Below are 17,525 nucleotides of genomic sequence, written 5' to 3' on the forward strand. Positions count from 1 at the left end.
AATTTGAAAAAAAATCAAGTTTACTTTTTAATGTTTTATTATCACATAACAAGTAATATATAAAGTATACACAGTTTAAGAAACTGGCGTAAACGTTGACTTTAATTTGTATCAATAATATTTTGACTGATGCACGCTAGTTAAGAGTTTCGAGATGCATAGAGAAATACCCACATATATATAGTCTAGGCGTTTATGGACATTATTATTATTTAAATATTAATTCCATTTATACATACTAAAATTATTTTCCTATCTAATGACATCATCATAGTTAATACTTTATTTTATTAGAAAAGAGGTTACTAAAACAAAATAAATAAATACAGTCATTTACAATTAAAAATTCCAATATATTTATAGAAAAATGTAACATTACAAATATGATTTATATTGACAAAATACAGGAACTATGATTGTATAATAATTATTTTAATTAATAAGCAATCAATTTAATAAATAAAATATTTTATATATAATATTAACACTCTATTAACAATTTCATTTTTTTGTATAAAATCAATGAATTTTAATATAAAAACAGCTATTCAATTTTTAAAATATATTTCACAAAATTTTAATTGCTTTTGTATCTAAAATTAAACAATCATTATATAAAATCAAATAGATTTGACTATTAAAAATATGCATAGTTCAGAAATCTATAATACATTAGTAAAGTATAAACAACCATTAAAATAATTAAAATTATGCGAAGTCTTTCTTTATAGCATTCTAATATTAAAAAATATTTACTTCTATCTATAATATTTATGAAAGGAAATAATACTAGTAGCTTAGATTTGCAATAATTTACTTATTTCAAATCAATAATAGGTAAATATACAATAAATAATAATTAACTGCCGTTAACAATAAATTATAATGTATAAATAAAAATACATTATAAAATGCATTTTTTATATTGCTATTATATAGCGCTTAGACGCATTTAAAACTACATTTACGAAATAAATAATTTTACTCTATTAATATCATTATTATATTATATTAATATGTAAATATACCCTTTTCAAAAATTACTGCCAATTTACACAATATACAGTAAAAAGTCTTTCTTCGTATTCTTAAGAAAAAATATTTTAAAAAGGTTAATTAATATTACATTACATTGTAAATATAGCACTGTAATATGCCAGACCTAGGCCCAATGCGTTACAACGGGTAACAATAGTAGGAATGAAATAATTCTAGAAATCAAAGAAATAAATCTGTAATTATAAATTCAGTAGATATTTTTACTATTATATAAGCAAAATGGCTGCTTAATATCTTATATTAAAAAAAACAATTAATATAAATTACCAAAAATGACGTATTTAACGATATTTTACTATGTCCAGAAAGAATTTTTCAAAAAAATCATCAAAATATCTACTTCATTGTCTATCGATTATGTAAAATTAATATCAGTTAGGCTTTCTTATTCGTTATACTAAAATTTATAAAGATTTATTCGATTACATACTAAACAATATGCGTCTCGTTTTATAATAGTATTTTTCCTTCACACACAAACCTTAAAATACCTTGGTCATTATTAATATCGTAAATACTTAGAAATGCCATTTGAAGTAATCGTAAAATTGTACTCAGAATTTAGCGAAATAGATTCACGCAATGATCTAATAAATCTAGTTATTTAGAGTACGTCATATTGAATAATTAAAGCTTTCACAATTGCCAAAATGCAGGTTTCAAACGCCGCCCAGCGTCATGCCGTTTCCGGTGTTGGAATGTAAGACGTCGCTCGTCTCGGCCGATTGGGGAGACCCGGGCGGCGGTCGAGGTCGCCACAAGTCGGATACGCTGGCAAACTGAAAAAGTAAAACAAAGTTTGATATACATTACAGGATTAATCAATGTTAGCTTTGATGACGACACTTACAAATTAACTATTTAATAATGGTACATTTTCCGGTGAAGAATAGCGGTAAACAATAGTTTTGTTATGATTAGTATCCTTTAAAATAAACAACTGAAACTATGCAAGAATAATGAAGAGGAAGACATAGAAAGAGATGTTGTTATTGAGTTTAAATATAAGTAGAACAGTGGTTTTCAACCAGGGTGTTACTAAGTACAGCTTTGACTTAAAATAAAGCACTCGACCAAAACCAAAAAATTGTTATTGTGATGATATTTCAACTATTAATGTGACAGTACACATTAAATCAAAATGTGTAAACGCATTTATTTACATATCGTATATATAAAATGTTTAAAAGTCTATCATTCATTAATTTTCACATAATTTTTTGGTTTTGGTAAGGTGTAATGAGAATTAGGTCTTAATCAGGATTTAACATGCAGAACGGTGGCAAATTTTTTTATAGGATACACTTTTTCTTTCTTTTTAGGATACAATACGAGGTTAAATAAGTTAAAGGAGAACCTTAAAAGTGCGATAAAAATTCAAAACACTGCTCTATTGGTAGCAGTACGAATCAGGCATGGAACACGAAAGCAAAGCAGTAGCTTAAAATATGTGCTGCAATTGCAAGCGTTTTGTTATTCGTTTTCGATTAGTAAATGGGTGAAACCCATTGAAATTCATTCACTGAAAGTTCAGTTCTAGATGAGTTTACAACCTTCTGCAGGAAAAATTATACCGACTCTGTTAAGAAGCACCTCATGCCCAAGGGAAACACAGTTACCAGTAAAAGTTGAAAACCACTGTAGTAGAGAAATAAGATAATTGAAAAATATTAATTTCTGTAAGAAGTGACATTTAATTTAAAACAAAATCAGCAGTCTCGCGCCTGTCATTTTTCTAATATATTATTAACCTCGTTCAATTTTCTTCAATGGGTTCATCAGGGACAATGGATAGCCTTCCACTTTTTCCTGCTTTAAATTCATGATGCAATGTTCATAACATTATTGTAATGAACAGAAAAAAGCGATGAAATTCAGCAACATCGTAGATCTTGGCGAGATTAGGAATTGACATGTTGAATGATATTAATTCCAGCAAAGTCTAATTGTCTGATCAATAGCAAAGAATTATTTGGCGAGTATACTTTGCACATTGTAGTATGACAGACATGTAAATGTCACTGCTCATTATTCTTACAGAAATCGATATCTATTAATAATACAGTAATTACTTTTGATTAAGTTAGTTAAATGTTTAATTACTATCAAAATGGCCGTGACTGCTCCTATCAACGCTCCAGCTAGGACATCACTCCAGTGGTGTTTGTAATCAGACACGCGTGACATAATTGTGAACCACGCAAGCATTAGAGCCACAAATTGGAAGCCATGTCTGAGCAGCTTTGAACCGGTCCATTTCAATTTGCATTGAACGTAAACCTGAAAAAACACATACGGTCATTAGATTTTAATACAGTACATTGTTATTGAGTTATTATTGTTATCGTAAGTTGCAGATCAAGATTATCGGTTGGTTATAGTTATGAATTTTGAGAGATAAGATATCAAGCGCATTTTACATTACGGCGAAAGGTCAACAAGGTCTGTCATTATTGATTACTCAGAAACATTACTACTTGTATTTGTGTCGAATTGTACAAAATTGTGTGAAATGAGGTCATCGACAGTGCTTAAAATAAGAAAATGTGAAAATCATGACAATAATAAATATTGATACAAGCAATGAGCAGCCGCTTGGCTCAATTAAAACTAATTGATATATGAAGAATCAGTTTAGCTCAGTTTGTCTGCTAGTCAATGAAAGAGTAACTGATTATTTATATGGTACTTGATGTAATACTAATTAGCTTCTTTCAACAATTGGCACCGATTATAGGTAATTATTTATTGAACAGATAGATCTCATTTCTTTGATGTAAGTTCTGTATATTTTCTATTTACTATATTTATCTGCCTCACTAAAAAATAAGTTTTTAGTAATACGGACAAACTTTAAGAATTATTAGTATTTTTGTTAACTTAGGGCCAATTTATAGAATATTGGAATTGAAGTTTTTGGACCGTAGTCATTCGATACCCTTTGTCTTTTATAACAAAAATATCTTTGTTACTCAATCTAAGACTTTAATATTGTATACAAACCGCTATATAAATCATAGTAAATGTCGAAAACGAAGAGTGACCACTCGGAAACGACAGCCTCACTTCTTTGTTCAAATGAGGATCTTTCCCCTGGCAATGGAAGTCCGTTATATATTCCCATTTGTTTTGCTCTGTGCAATTGACACTGGGGATGCAAACCTGAAACACAATAATAAAATCATAAAAAAACACTTCTCACGGATGCTGTAACCATTGCACGTCATAAAGTCATTTCAAATAAAATCAAGAGCTTCAAGTTGGTTCAAGAACACATGGTAGCTATATAAAGATAAGCATGACATCGCATTACATCTGTCACTTGACACATTGAAAGAAACACGCTCTAAGTACTTTCTCATGCGATATATAGATATAGATACACTAACAGATATACTGGGCGTCAACTGAAACTATATTTTTAATGAAGATATACAATTATTATTTGGCGTGTCTTTATAGATATCTTTTCTATCTTGATTTATATTAGACAAATGATAATGACAGTCAATGAGAGCAATAAAATCATGTTCTTTAAAAGGTGTTACTTTGGCCTGCTTTATAACTTCTTGTGCCGTATCAGTCTTACTTTTCTTAAAAAATCAAAACGCCGGTTGTTAGAGTTGGTATTCACAAAATAAGATGATGGAAGATTGCGCCATAGTGATAGTTGTAAATACTTGAAGAGCTATCTTAGAGGGCAGAACAAATTACTGTTAGAAGCAGCCAATACTGATACAGGATTGTAGTTGATGATGGCATTCAGTTAACTGTGGGAAAAATAAGCTAACGACTTTGTCTTTAAGTTGGAGATTGAGATGGAAGCAAGACTGAGTTTTCATTACTAGTAAGAAAGGGCATGGAAGGAATCAATATGCAGCTCTTTTAATTCTGACGTCAGCTGATCAGGAACGTTGTGGTATGTAAATCCAAATGTGAGGCTTTTTCGTTCACAGCTCTTCGGCGATTGCAAGATGCATTAAACTGGTGCAATGAACTATTAATGTATCTACTGTGTGTGCTCGAGAAAGGTCTGCTAAGGAACTTGCCTCGTTTCAAAACTTTCTGGTTCATTCATATACTTGACAGACATGCAACTTTTACTCGTTGTTGAATTTCAATGGGTTTCACCCTTTCACCACTTAAAAAATGAGTGTTAATTTACTTTGGTGGTAACTATAATTAATTATTTATTGTAAATTTTTCGTTGAAACATGACAAACGTTAGCCCAATGTGGTACAACGGGGTAAAAACAATCAACAACTACTAAGTAATAGTAGTGAGACGCCAGACTAAAATCAAAGTCAGTGACATATATTTATTAATTATAAACTATTAGTACAGCTTACTATGAACGAATTATTCACCTGTGAGATTAGGAAAATCTAGGAAAAGATAATCTATGATGGTCGATTAGAAATATAATTATATAATACTCGAGACACGATGTAAAAATAGGTACATATGGGATTTGAACTTAGACCTTTTGAGTATTGTCACCGACTTATACCACCAGTCTATCGTGCTGGTAAAATATGTAGCACTGCTACCAATTTTAAATGACAATAGAGCGGCACTTTTATGGTTCTCATTGGTTCACTCTCGTATGTAAATTTTGGTTAATTATTTAATTTGAAATTTACATAAAAATAATGCAATAATTTTAAGGATATTTATAAACACAGAGCAGTTAAGAACTTTTATATTCAAAATGATATGTTGAATTTTCAACTAGTGTTGCATAACAACAGATTTCATACAATACGTGATAGGTTTAAACACAGGAATTAGGTTCACTGTGTCATCGTCAACAATCTTAAATAAGACAAATATCATATAAAAATATGTTAGTTGCTACATCAGTTTGGAGATGATGATGATTTTAAAAGATACTCATGTTCTATCTATATATTATAAATATAGATTTTTTTATTATTAATATAGAAAATAACTAATCCTTATTCATTTTACACTAGGAGAGGATTATGTAGTAGGCGCAGTCATTATAGATAAAATAAGATATACTACTTACATCAAAGAAGTGCGGCCTCAGTCTTCCCACTGAGTATTTGGCTATATCTGTTGTCAATTGTTGACACAAAACGCCAAACCCAAAAACTCCGATTACATTATACGATGACCACACCCATGGGGGTATGGCGATGCCCATAAAGCTGTGTACTATATGGCTCCTTTTCCGTCTGTGGAACATGAACTCTGTGATTATCATCTGAAATGAGTTTAAACAAACAGTTAAGTATGTATATTTAATAATAATAAAATAAATATTTTTTAATAGTTGAAGAGTTACGATTATAATTGGCACTGCCAATCCTATGAGGTACAGCATCCAACTCTTGACGGTCGACTCGTGGAATGGATGGCGCAGGGACTCATCGTCGCAGAAAAATCCTCTCTCGAATGGCTTTCCCCATAAAAACAGGAACAATATTGGAAATCCAACTGTTGACAAAAAATATTTTACTCATGAATGAATTGAGGTTTGGTATGTTTATTTATTATGAGTAGACAGATCGTTTCAAAAGAGGTGACCCCGATGTTCTAAATTGATATTGATTAATCATCGATGTTTTAAATTGTTATTATATGTAAGAGTTAACTGATAATAATTAAAGTTTAAATTGAAAAAAATAAAGATATTAAAGGTCACATCGAATATTATTGTAACTTTTGTGTATTATAATGATAACAGCCTCTAAGTTCATTATTTTTAAATCACTCAAACTAATTTTACAATTCATTTTTTATTTTTTTATTAAAAAAATAATATAATATATTTGTTGAAAATAAGTTGCACTAGACTAAGCTTTGCGTGTTCTTTCAAATTAACAAACTCACATTGCTCATAAACGGCTATAATATGTAACCTTTAATGAAGAACATGTTCGCTGCATTTTTATATGGAATAAGAAATCTGCCATTTAAGGAAAGCAACATAGTTTTAGCTATAAATGTGATTTAACATTTAATTTTGTAGGTTCACGTTTTTTATAAAAAATAAGTATTTGCAATGAAATGCCTTTTAAATTAAAAAAATTGTTCATTGAGAAGAAGATATTACAGAATAATTTAAATATGAAAATCAAAGACACAATTTTGTCTCATATCTAAAATACGTTAGTTAATATGTTTTTGATTTGTTTTTTTATACATACATATGTAAGTAAATAATTTTGATAATAATTACATATAATATAATTCTTATTTAATTAGTTAATCAGTTCTACCTACTGGTCAATAATTAAGGGTCCAAAAACAGTACATTTATATAACGCGCGATAGCGCGAGCAAGCGTCCTTGCTAAGTGGTCGAGAGCAAGACTCGTGGAGTATGAATTTAAGCAAAAAACATTTTTTATATTTAAAATTTAGATATTTAGGTATACGTATCAATTTAATCACGATGGGTGAATTCAATAAATGGTAACTCAAACATTGCTATATTTGTTAAGATTATTGACATTTATTGTGGTGCTATAAATCCATTTTTATCACATTTTATATATCCCACGAGCTTTAAATGTACGTATATTACCAATTTTTAACAGTAACTGAGAAAAAATATTGTTTTAAATGCTATAAATAGTAAATACTAATACTTGATTAGATTCCTACGTATATTTTTAGCAAAATATATTAATAAGTTTATAATTTTTTTTCTACTTTAAAAATTATACACATTGTCTTGATCAAAATGATATTAAAGAATAACTGTTTATTGAAATTAAATTGACACTATCCACTGGTTGATTTTTGATAAAGCAAAATTGTAAATTACAATTTTCAGATATCGATCGATGTTACGTTTTAATTTCTATTTCATTTTAAAAAAGGTTCTGTCGATTTTTAAAAGCATATGTTCATATTTCTGTATTATATTTTTTTATATGAAAAAATTAATAATATTACGTATTTAAGTATATATTTACTTTTTTAATCTTTTGCCTTTGTTTTGTAATTTAATTTTTAAATATGCCTAATATGACGTGATCTATAGATAACCTAATTATTATTTATTAAGTATAATTATATATTTGCATAAAGGTCATGGAGTGCAGTCACGCAGATCCTGTCCTATATTACTAGATGATACCTTATCATGTGTTATATTGGTGCAATGCCCTAATTGTTTCAATGGGGGGAGTTAATAACATTAACTACTACTTTATACGAGTAGTGTACTATGAAAAATTACACAACACAACGCTTCCTTTAACGATATCAACAATAAGCTAATTGAACACAATACAGCATACATAGTTCATAAGTCGGCTCACCATTTTTTTAAATCGATTAAAATGTCGGTTTATATTATCAATTTAGAGAAATTAGTTATCTATAAAACGAATCTTGTAAAATTAGAAAAAAAGTATTTTTGCGTTACTTCAGATTAAAATATGTAAGCATAGACCAGCGCTTAGTTATGTTATCGGTTATTACGAAGCTCAGTTGTATCTATCACATGATGTTTTCCATTTCTCAGAAAGTGATAAATTGATCCAAATTTATCAAGAATTCTAGAGAAATGTACAATAAAAATATATGAAAGATACACTACATATGTTTATATATGATAATATATCATAGTTTATAATTAAAACTTAAGCTAATGCAAATAATTTGTTAAAACATTTATTAAAAAATATTAATAAATTTTTTATTTAATGTTTTATAATTCTGAGTAAAATATTTAATGCATGATTGATTAACAGTAAATCATGTGATATTTTCTTTCGTATTTTGCATAAATAATAACATCGTATGATTTATATAATAATATTTACATTAAAAGAATCCTTACCTAATAATATCAGCATTGTTAAGTCATTCCTTGAATTTTTAATTTTTAATAGACCGAAGTCGAAACGAAATGTTTGCTAATCGTAATTCCTAGAGTCGGCCATAAAACTTATATGGTCAAACAATGTTTTCGGAGTGTTAATCGGAAATCTCTGTTCTTTTTCGTACTACTTGCTTCAAATGCATCTGAGAATATAGCTGACCAAAACATTGGTTTCTATCAGGTAAATTCTAAAAATTTTATGAAAATTCTCAAAAAAGCTTAAAATTTCTCCGAGATGATAAACAAGTTGTATCCATTAGATTGCTGATTGTTATTCCAATTTTTTTCTATTTTGTTTTAATCAAAATAAGACAAGTCGACTATAGTTTGTTTTATTATTAAACATAGGCTAGGCATTGATAAACTTTTGAATTAAAAGATAAAAGATGTTATGATTTAAGTTTAATTAAAGTTCATAATCTCATGTGTTACAAAAATATTGTGATGAATAACATTGCTTTTTTTTAATACTGTTAAAATAATAATCATAATAAAACAAATTAAAATAAGTTGTATTGTTATATATCAGGCACTATAATGCAGGTAGTAAGTCACAAATTTTGTTCTTTTGCCAATACTTCTATTACTTCATTTCAATGGACAAAGGGCAATAAATAATTTAGTCTTGTTCTTTCTGTAAGGTTGACAGAGCTAAACGATTTACACTACGTTGCAATTGTTGATTAGATTTGCAATGCATTTTTATTTATCATTATCACTCACACTGAACAATTGTTATTTTTAAATTGTGGCGATTTTATAGCTGACGTGTGAAATATGTACATATATTGTATAATACATGCATATATAAGTAGTCATGTATGTATTTATATTACAATATATAAATAAACCTGTTTTACACTTAAATATATATATAAGTAATTTGTTTAATAGTATTTGAATTCATTTTTTTAATATTTTTAAATTATAAAAAAAAAATATGCAATAAGTGTAAGGTTTCTTAAATGTGAGTGATTTATAGGTCGCAATGTCGGTCGGATATTAAAATGGTGGTCTGTTTGTTGTAGTGTTACGTTTGTTGTTGTGAGACCTCAACGTTTATACATATTATATTCGGTTCTTAAAAAAATCACTTAAGCGGAATTAAGTCGGGCCTTAAGTTTGCTTCACAGCATCACAACAGACAGGTGAGACGGCCTGCCACATTTTATAACTGACATATTTAATTCCCTTAGCCCTTGCGGTGGAGTTGCATAATTTCGCGGTTTTGCATATTAATGCGCACGTATTCCATATTACTTTGCATGCGGTCCAGATTGTGGGTTTATGCAAAAATTTCTACCCTTTCTGTGCAAACAAAATTACACGTGTAAACGACGTGCCAATTTGCGAGCGATTTTCATGATTGGAGGTAAATTTTATGGTCGTGGCGTAAGTATACATGACGCAGTTTTATGCCGGTACGAGTAGTGATTAAAAGTGTTATCTACAGCAGTACAGGTGTATTTTTTATCTTGAATATTGTATGTATATTTAGGTATGAATTGTAAATATTGAATGTCAGATACATTAATGACGCAACTTAAAAAATCATACATATTTAATAAGGCAAATTATTGTCAATGGTAAAAAATAAGTATAAAAAAAAGAGTCAGAGAAATAAATATTTAAACTTAGTTAAACTTATATACCAATTATTACAATGGTTTAGTCTGTAGATGTCTACGTATATGTAAAAAAAAATAATCGATATAATACGTAAGTGTATATATACTATATGTATAAATAATAAACTGTCTAATTTTTAAAAATACAACAATATCATTCACAATCATTTTAATATATTGGGCAAGTATAAACAATCTGTTTTATTAGATATTATGTAATTTATTAAAACAGAAAAATACATATTTTCGAGCATTATGATTAAATTGCTACTCTTTAAATTCTATTATGCATTATGAATAAATTATATTCTTTAATAGTAATAACCTTTGGTTAATATATACCATTATATTAACTCTTCGTTTTTTTAAGGGTACTAAAAATAGTAAAAGTGGTACCAACATAAAAATACTTTTTTTTTTGAATAGTTTGTATTATTATCACAAATAGTTTGAATAAAAATTAAATTTGATTACTATGCTCACAGAGGGCATATTAAAAACTTAAAGTTTAGCGCAATCTTTAAATATTGCTTAATAATGGAGGCACTGGTTTATAATACCCGACTGGGAAAACTAGTTATTTAACGCATTTAGTTAACATATTGTACAATCGTTTCCACCTCGAGGCGATAATTGCGTTTAATGCGAGAGAAACATCACACAAGAAGTAAAGCTATAATAAAACCCCTATGTGCACAAAAAGATAAAAAGCGAGTAAACAGGCGCAGCATCTTACAAGAAAATCCTCGGTATATATGTATGTAGAGAAGTTGGTCTTTGACGATCACATATTACACATTGAGATTAAAGAAAGAAAAAATAAAGAGTGAAAGACAACCGGATTTTTAAATGCATCCTGACATTCCTCACGCCAGTTTTATTTCCTGATGTTGTTTCCAAATGGAATTTAAATTGTATCTCATAAAGTCAATACCGGTTTGAAAATGACTCATCTAGTGAAAATTGATTCAAAGAATCATTTCATGATATTGCAATGAGAATGCGTCGACGAAATTCTTAAGGAAAACAACTATGACGAATCAATTTCGAAAAAGCAAAAAATATGAAGGGTTGAATAAATCCGGTAGCAAACCTTTTTTGAAGGGTCGGAATAGAAACACAAAAGAGCGACGAATGAAAATAAAGGGTCCTTTTGAATATATACTTATCAAATTACAGGTACAAAAAATATGTTCAGTTGAGTTATCTCAACATGGTAATAAAAAAATGATGTTGTGTGAAGATAAAATGTCGAGAAAAGTAAATTTATTCAAAAGAAATATTGCTACAACGCATATTAAATAACAGTACATTAACACGGCCGCAATAATCAATTTGTTATTCGTACAAATCTATGACAACTTCAAGCACATTATTGATAAATAAATATAAAACAACTATTCATTTATAGAGTAAATAATCTGGCTTGATAAATTTAATAATAAAAAATATAAAAGGGTCCGGATGCAACTTTTTTAAGATCCAATTTCGAGTCATGATTTTATATTCCATTTTTATTTTCATGTTTTAGAATCTCTAAATTTATGACGACCAGATGCTTCGCATTTCATTGCACATGAATATTTTTTTTTTATATCACATGTCTAATATACCAAGATTTTTCAATAATGTTTATGAATTGTTTCCGCAATTTTTTGTAGTTCTCAAGTGAAATTTTTGCATTAGACGAATGACTAAAGAAGCCATAGAGATATACCAAAACGACGAAGACATAACGGTTTAATTTTAGCGTTCAAGGTAAGGTGTTTTATAGTAGGATCACGTATTCTTTTTTTGATTAACATATGCTGATCCTAGTGAACTATTAGAGTATTGATTATATATTTATAAATAATTGAATAAAAAAAAATCCTTGAATTTAATACGCAAATCTCAAATATATAAGGAAATTAAATTTATATTAAAATTAAAATAATCATTAACGTTCTACTACTAGTTCTAGTAAGAGATCGTGAGAAATTAAATGTGTCGTGTACCATGTCAAACGTGTCAAGTGATATTTTCTAAGCAAGACTAGAATAGTAATATGACGTTACAAAGGCAGATCTCCTGCAAAGGCGAATACCCAGATAATAAATTAAGAAAATATAAATTGATCTTTTGTATAATTACAGTACAGACATATTTTTGCAACAAAGATAAAGTGTATAATTTAAATAACAATATACTTTTTAAGATATCGTCGATTTAGTTTTTTAACATTTTCGACAAAATCATTATTTTTCAATATATTTGTTTTTACAAAAAGCTTTCATAATTGCATTGTTATACTTTAATATAATAGATTGTGATACATAGTACATATTGATTTTTTTTAATCTGAGTTTTAAGAACACAATTAAAACTATTTAATCACTACAAAATCGTCCAGTATTTATTTTCACCAAATGATGGCCAATGTTTTTGTTATCGTAGTGAGTATATTTCTAACAAGAGTTTTTACGGCTACACATTGATGATGATTAATATGTATTTATAATACTATAAAAATGCAAACACCTTTAAAATATAATGTTGACTAAATCTTTTTAACAAAAAAAATCCCAGCCAAATATTTAACATACTATAAATACATAACCTTAATCTGGAGGTCAAAATTAAACTTTAATTTTATTTAATAAATAGTTTCATAATCTATAATATCAATAAAATAATTACTTATAATAAAGTGTAGAATTCTATATATAAAATGTTGAAAAAAGTTAAATTGTACATTATTAACAAACTAATCCAATACTTAAAAAAACAAATAGAACATATAATGACGCATTTTACTAATCATATAATTATTCCTTATCTTTTGATAAAAAAATACATACACGAGAAATAATAAGATTGTAAATCAATCGTCATTAGAGTATCACAAAATTTCAGTACAGTGAATAAAAAAAAATATTGCTTCGAAATTTTTAACTATCAATTTATTATGGATTATTATACACACAGCAAATATAATTGTTATGATATGTACGTTTCTAACAACTTAGATTATAATAATTTATATTATCTTAAGTGTGTTATTTATTACTTTTAAATATAGATTTCGCAGAATCGTTTCAGTGCTAATAAAAACAAAATTCAATATTCGTGCAACGTAACGAAAGCATTCAATCAAATAATTTATAGATTGAAGCATAAAAAGTGTATTAATAATTATCTACGTGCATTATTTTGGTGCAGATAAAAATAGGCGTTGTCCTACAGCTACCGAAACAGACATCTGTGCAATGTCAAGAATACCAAAGTTTGACATCAAACTACTTTCTTTCATTATAATGAAGATTAATGTTTAGCTACTTTATATATACATATATAGTGTATCACTTCTATTAATACTTTTCTATATACAATAAAGAGGGAGAAAGATAACAAAAAATCTAAATAAAATTATCTGGTTTGACAGGTTTTTAAGTACATTGCCATTAAAGCTGGAGTGTTTAACTAATCAACAGAATAAACATCCGTTTCCATTATAAAAAGTAATTTAGGATTTTAAATGAGTCAGACATATTGATTTGTTGTAGTTGTAGTACAATGCAATGTAGCACTCCCCTGGATCTCAAAGTCAAGTTCATCTATACTAAAACGCTTTACGCATTCGTTTACGTTGATCCCGTCACATTGACGAAAATTAATATATAGATGCCGTGTCAATCATCAATTGCGTGACTAAAAAAGTAACGTAAATATTAAATACACTCATATATTTACATCAAACGAACCGCGTCTAAAAAAAGACAGATCTTGTGTTACTAATTAAAACAGGACGCGTTTTAGAAAAGAGTAGACTCTAAATACGTCGCTTTAAATTACATTTTCACGCTCTTGATACTAAATAGACTTTGACATACAAGTTTAGGTAGTTTATTTAAAGAAAGAGCGCGAGACAAAAATAAAACAAAAATTAACAGTACTTTATTCTTAGCCGAGACATAAAATTTAAAATATTAAAATATTTTAAAATACTAAAAATATTTATGTTGTTCGTAATAATATTATTATAAAAGCTTATCTATCAGTTCTTAATCTAATTAAAACGAATTTTACAACATTATTGACAATAAGGAATGCATTTTGTTTGATATTGTAAAGATGCAGTACGTCATCTGAGCAATAAATACAATACAAATGTGGTTGGCGGTTTACACGTTTGATCCTTTTTCAAATAAGAAAACAATGCATTGATATCTGACATTTTATTTAACAAAAATAGCACTTAATTCCAAATATTAACATCCAAAAATTCGGACAAATAAAATATCCCAAAAAGTAGAGTAATCTAACTTCAGTTTCCGAACTTTTTTTTAAAAAAAAAACACAAATTTAAGAATATATTCTGATTTATTTTTATTAGTCGAACATTTGCTATATTTCATTAATTATGAAAAAAATATCAAATAAATGACCGCCTCTGGACCTTTTGCAACCTTTCGATTTAATTTTCGATGACGTACATTTAGGGCGGTATCTCGGCTATAACTTGGTGGATGTTGGTTTTTAGGTGCTCAAACAATTCGGGTTTGTCTGCGTAGACACGACGCTTAGTGTACCTCACAAAAAAACCAACGGCGTTAAATTTCATAATCTTGGCGGCTAGTTGAAGTCACCAAAACGTGAAATATTTTTCACGCAAAACCTCCAACGTTGCACCCGATGTTTGAAAAGTTGGGCCGTCTTGTTAAAACTACATGTATTCCATAGCAAAATAGTCAGTGCCCATGCGCCTACAGCGCTCACCATTGCCTGTTACAGTTCGACCTTCATCGTTTTTAATAAAGTAAGGCCCAATGACGCTACCTGACCACAATGTGCACCAGTCACTTTTTGGGCATTTATGGTTAAGATTTTACTCACCCCATTTGCGGCAATTTTACTTATTTGAACATACACAGAGAGGTGGAAACGTGTCTCATTAGAGAAGAAGATTTTATTTGAAAAATCAGAATCAACTTCCTGCTGCTCTAACACCCAATCTACATGAATTTTTCGGATCTGGACTTTATTTTTTAAAGGTTGTATTTGTAAGTCCATAAGGAACGTGCGCCAAATGCATCCATAAGTAAAGAGCAAAAGCTGCAAACGCCGATGAATCGATCATTCCAGGACTTTGGCCACACTTTCACTTACAGCAGCAATATTTTCAACTGAGCGGGCGCTACGATGAAGTACAAATTTTTTCACTGCGTTGCGAATTGTCCGCTCAGTAGGACGCTGAAATTGGCCATATTATTTCCGTAAATTTCGATACACAGTCTGTACAGAATTGTTATTTCTATAGAACAATGTATATGCGTTGTTGCAAACTAACACTTGACACTTTGAACACTCGTTATTATTAACAGCTGTCTGATTTACATTGCTGCTAACATAAGAAACTCGAAATAGATCATCTTGTGTCTAGGACTAGCTCGCGTTCGTGTCACAAAATAGGTTGCATGGTCTTACTAAAACCTATCAAACTTATTGATTTGTATATTTGGCACTTTTAAAGAAAAAGTTTTTTTTATTAGTATGATACAAGCATGTGCCGTGTTTTTATTAGTATAATACACGCACTTACAGAAAGTTGTTTGTAAAACGACTTGATAATAAGATGCGTAAAATACGATATGGAATACGTCGGATGGTACCTGAACCTCAGATTATGCAGTTTAAAAAAAAAGCATAATATCTTATTGCTAAATCATCATTGTAGCTCAAGGAATATTATACCTAGATATTAATTAGAAAATAACCCGTAGGAGTTTTTAACCACCTGCGCTATTAGTCATAATTTAATGGTCACTATAACGATTACTTGAACAACGAAAAGAGAGATTTTTCAACAAATTTTAAATTAATATTGAACAAGTATAATACAATATTATGCGTCCGAAAAAGGTATCAGTGAGCGGGCGGCGTTGGAAGGGCCCGGCCAAATGAGCGAGAACAAAAGCAGGTGCATAGTCGGGAATGCAATTTTTCATGGAATTAATTTAATATATGTATAGAGCCTTAATTTTGTCTTTATTGATATTGATATTTATATTTTTTAATAAATCCGTAAAATATCCTGGGATTAAAATGGTTAATAGTACCCATACCAAAAGCATTGGTCAGTGAAAGAAAACTTTTGGCTGATATCCGTACAAATACTGCTCTTATTTGCTATTAATGTTCCATATTATTTAAATAGCTCGATTTGAAATAAAAATTAATAATAAAATTGAATTCGATGCTACCTAAAACAGACCGAGAAAGCATAAATAAATATAAATAACGGTTAAAATTAAAGACTTATTTTTCTAGCAATATAATAAAAGTCTAGTTGTAACGCAAAATAATTAACACTAAAATAAATATTATATAAGCGTTCTTTGGGGTCGAGAAATCTTATAGTGATGTTCAGTTATAAAATATAATAGTTGTAATTAAAATTATTTTGTCAAGGCAGCTTATAATTTTACATATAAATTGAGCCATTTTTAATGTTTGTATAAAAAATACTAAAGTGTTGTACAGTGTGATTAAAAAATGGTCATGCGTATTCGTATTGGGCGCGCGAGCCTTGAATTGTTTATGTGCGCAATTGTAAAAGTGTCACAAGTGCCAGGTGTTTAAAAATGCGTAACGCGATCTAATTTCATGCAATTTTGTTATATAGCACGCGTGCTCTTGCGACGTACTGGTTCCGAATCGGATTAAATCGCAGAGTGGTGGGGGGTCGTGTTTGTTATTGATGAATGAGGAGAAAACAAATGAATGGATATTGTTTGAATTTAAAAAATGAATACGGACCGCAAGCAAGTAGGATTACGTCGATGGTGACTTTGCGTACGATGAACCTGTTATCAGCGTCCATGGAGCCGGTGTTTTGGCCCTTGCGATCGATAAAGCAAAGTCCCTCCACGACACCGCGAGAGCGACGCACTCGACAGACGGCCGGCGACTGGCGCGTCTTCGCGCTACTGACA

The 17,525-nt window shown here is 29.2% G+C and overlaps 1 protein-coding gene across 3 annotated transcripts; it reads right to left on the reverse strand.

The window, feature by feature from the left end:
- Window positions 1-1,520: 1,520 nt before the first annotated feature.
- Window positions 1,521-17,525, reverse strand: wun (wunen). 3 transcript variants are annotated; one of them, XM_088197489.1, is made up of 7 exons: window positions 17,350-17,525; window positions 6,372-6,523; window positions 6,093-6,290; window positions 4,063-4,221; window positions 3,163-3,339; window positions 1,910-2,005; window positions 1,521-1,838 (listed from the first exon to the last, which is right to left on the reverse strand). In XM_088197489.1, exons 1-6 carry the CDS (start codon window positions 17,411-17,413, stop codon window positions 1,913-1,915), a joined length of 843 nt encoding a protein of 280 aa, XP_088053615.1. In that variant the 5' UTR covers window positions 17,414-17,525; the 3' UTR covers window positions 1,521-1,838; window positions 1,910-1,912. The 3 variants fall into 3 exon arrangements, with proteins under 3 accessions (XP_088053615.1, XP_088053614.1, XP_088053616.1); XM_088197488.1 differs by lacking the exon at window positions 1,910-2,005; XM_088197490.1 differs by lacking the exon at window positions 1,910-2,005 and having other exon boundaries at window positions 17,397-17,512.

The sequence above is a fragment of the Plectrocnemia conspersa genome, unplaced genomic scaffold (genome assembly GCF_051122295.1).
Source record: "Plectrocnemia conspersa isolate PC_06_02 unplaced genomic scaffold, ASM5112229v1 ptg000011l, whole genome shotgun sequence".
NCBI lineage: Eukaryota > Metazoa > Arthropoda > Insecta > Trichoptera > Polycentropodidae > Plectrocnemia > Plectrocnemia conspersa.

Excerpts from the sequence above, each read along its gene's own strand:
- wun (XM_088197488.1), bottom strand. The coding sequence starts at position 17,413 with ATGGACGCTGATAACAGGTTCATCGTACGCAAAGTCACCATCGACGTA. Across the intron at positions 6,524-17,349 it reads CGTAATCCTACTTGCTTGCG|TTGGATTTCCAATATTGTTC; the intron begins GTCCGTATTCAT and ends TTTTGTCAACAG. Across the intron at positions 4,222-6,092 it reads TGAGGCCGCACTTCTTTGAT|GTTTGCATCCCCAGTGTCAA; the intron begins GTAAGTAGTATA and ends ATTGTGTTTCAG.